The sequence below is a fragment of the Fukomys damarensis genome, unplaced genomic scaffold (genome assembly GCF_012274545.1).
Source record: "Fukomys damarensis isolate Sample0158 unplaced genomic scaffold, DMR_v1.0_HiC HiC_scaffold_16, whole genome shotgun sequence".
Classification (NCBI taxonomy): domain Eukaryota; kingdom Metazoa; phylum Chordata; class Mammalia; order Rodentia; family Bathyergidae; genus Fukomys; species Fukomys damarensis.
In genome coordinates this window covers 71,749,822-71,752,856 of record NW_022900928.1, presented here as the reverse complement: position 1 = coordinate 71,752,856, position 3,035 = coordinate 71,749,822, and the positions used below count along the sequence as shown (strand labels likewise).

The 3,035-nt window shown below is 35.1% G+C and overlaps 1 protein-coding gene across 1 annotated transcript; it reads right to left on the bottom strand.

Annotated features, from left to right (window-relative positions):
- Window positions 1-19: 19 nt before the first annotated feature.
- On the bottom strand, window positions 20-955 carry LOC104854693 (olfactory receptor 150). The gene has a single exon (XM_010613276.1). It carries the CDS (start codon window positions 953-955, stop codon window positions 20-22), a length of 936 nt encoding a protein of 311 aa, XP_010611578.1.
- Between the last annotated feature and the right edge of the window lie 2,080 nt (window positions 956-3,035).

Below are 3,035 nucleotides of genomic sequence, written 5' to 3'. Positions count from 1 at the left end.
TATATATATATATATTCTTTCACAAGAAAATTCTTTTTCCAAAAAACTTTTTCAAAGCAACTTTTACATCCTTATTCCTCAGGCTGTAGATCAGGGGGTTCAGCATGGGAACAATAATGGTATAAAACACCGAGGAAACTTTCCCTTGGTCCATAGAGCTGACTGATGAGGGCTGCAGGTACATGAATGCTAGAGAACCAAAGAACACAGTAACAGCTAAGATGTGGGAGCTGCAAGTACTGAAGGCTTTAGATCTGCCTTCAGTGGAGCGAATGCGGAGGATGCTGGCAATGATGAAGAAGTAGGAGCTAAGTATAGCCAGAGTTGGGAGAAAAATATTGAAAGTACTGAAGCACATACCTACTACCTCATTAATAAATGTACTGGAGCAGGAAAGCTCCAGAAGTGGGGAAAGGTCACAGAAGTAATGGTTTATGACATCAGCCTTGCAAAAATCCACTCTCAGCATGCAGCCTGTGTGAGCCGTGGCACCAACCAAGCCCATGCTGTACACCCCAGCGACCATCCAGCAACACACTTGAGAAGACATGGTAATATTGTAAAGCAAGGGGCTACAGATGGCAACGTAGCGGTCATAAGCCATTACAGCCAGCATGTGGCACTCTGCAATGGCAAACACAGAGAAAAAATAGAATTGAGCCATACAGCCAGGGTAGGAGATGATGTTCTTCTCCATTACAAAGTTCACCAACATTTTGGGGGTAATGACAGTGGCGTAGGACAGGTCAATCAAGGACAGACTGCTGAGGAGATAGTACATGGGGGTGTGCAGGTAAGAACTGAGCCTGATGAGGGTGATCATGCCCAGGTTCCCCACCACCGTGAGCGCATAGATTCCCAGGAAGAGCAGGAAGAGGGGCAGCTGGAGCTCTGGTTTCTCTGTTAACCCAGCGAGGATGAAGTAAGTCACTGTGGAGTGGTTTCCTTCTTCCATATTCTTCTGTTAATTCTATGTAAGAAGTAAAGAAAAGAATTGAAATAGGTGTTTATTGACTCGTGAAACAATGAAATATGTTATTCTACTCCCTGTAACCAGGCATCTCCAGTTTTCAGTTAGCTCCTCATCTTATTAGATATCAGTGACATCGGAATTGAAGATTTGCAGGACATATAAATGAATATCTTGTAAAACTATCTTATTTCTGTTCTCATCTGTAAGAATTAGTGTTCCTAGTACCCTGTCCTTCAAGATCCAAATACTTCTTATTACACACTTGCAATCATCTCAACATCACTAAAGAGAAAGTAGTTTTATGTCAAAGTGACACACACACACACATGCGTGCGTGCGCTCGTAAAACACAGCCAATACCACATTTATTGGTGAATGACTGATCTCCCTTAAAATAAAGAACAAGGAAAGAAGTCCACTTCCTTCATTTATATTCAGTATCACACTACTGGTTCTAAGTAGTACAATCAGGCAAAAATGAATTTAAAACACACCCATATTGGAAAAGAAAAATTAACCCTTTCTCTATTTCAAAATCATATATATATATATATATATTTTTTTTTGGTACCAAGGATTGAACTCGGGTCCTTGCGCTTGCAAGGCAGGCCACCGAACCGCTGAGCTAAACCCCGGCCCAAAATCATATATCATTTTAATAAAATATCTAAATAATTTATTAAAAATATTAGAACTAATTTTAAAAATTAAGAAAGATGGTAGAATATAAGATCAGCAGAAAACACCTATTGAATTTTACAAATTAAAAGAGCCAGATAAAGAATAAAATGCTAAGAATTAAATAAATGAAATTTGACATTGCAATGAAAATTGCAAAACATTTATTGAATGGAATTGATGTCCTTAATAATAAGAAAGTTATATCATGACCATAAAAGAAAAGTCTCAAGAATTTAAAAAGACTAATGTTTCACAAATTGGACTGCAAATTAGGGGCAACGTTATAAAAATTGCATCTCTATTACATGGAGATATTAACAAGCTAATAAAAAAATCCCTACAAAAATGTAAGAAACTCAGAGTAATCAAAAACCTCAAAAAGAAGAAGAAAGCTAGATGTTAGAAAACTTATTATAAATTTACAATGATTAAGACATGTAGTGTTGTCATAAGTAGTATGGACATGTAGATCAATAAGTGAGATATAATCAACAAAGAATAAAATCACATCTATAATGACTGTAATCGTTATAAGTTTTTTATTACAGCTGAATTGGGAAAGAATAATTATTTCAACAAATGACATTGGGCAATTTGAGAACTGTGGGTAAAAAGAATAATGAAAGCTTTCTTAAATCATTCATAATAATTTATTCAAAATGTGTTATAGGGCCAAATATAATATCTAACACTGTAACAATATCAGAAAGAGATTTAAAAAAAGAGATAATAGTTCTGAGCTTTTATTAGAGGAATTTTATTGTAGATAATAGCCCCCAAACAGTATCATAAAATCATGGGAAGTTCCACATAAAACTTAAAAATGTTGTGCTTTAAAGAATACCATCCAGAAAGTAAGGAAAATGCTGAAAGTGGAAAATTATCTCCAATATATCTGAGGAAGAACTTTTAGTCTCTATTCATAAAAACTTTTATCATTGAATAGTTAAATGAACACATAGTCCAATTTTTAAAATTCATAGAATCTAAATAAACATTCCCCTATTTGAGATCTGCAAATGATCATTAAGCACCTGACAAGGTTTGTATCATCTTTGATCATTAAGGAAATTCAAATTAAAACCAGAGTGAGTAAACATTTCACATCTGTCAGGACGATTATGACATGAAAATAGTTAAAAAGAAGTGTTGGCAAGAATGTGAAGAAAACATATACATTGCTAAAAGGATTGTAAAGTGGTAGAGACTGTTAGGAAATAGTTTGGCAGGTATTCAAAATATCAAAGGTAAAGTCAGCTTATGACCCAACAATTTCCCTGGGTGCACACCTAAAAGAATAAATAGCACTCATCTTCATAAAAAAATTGTACATGAGTATTCCAAGAAGCACAACTCATAATATCCAAAGAAAGGAAGCCAT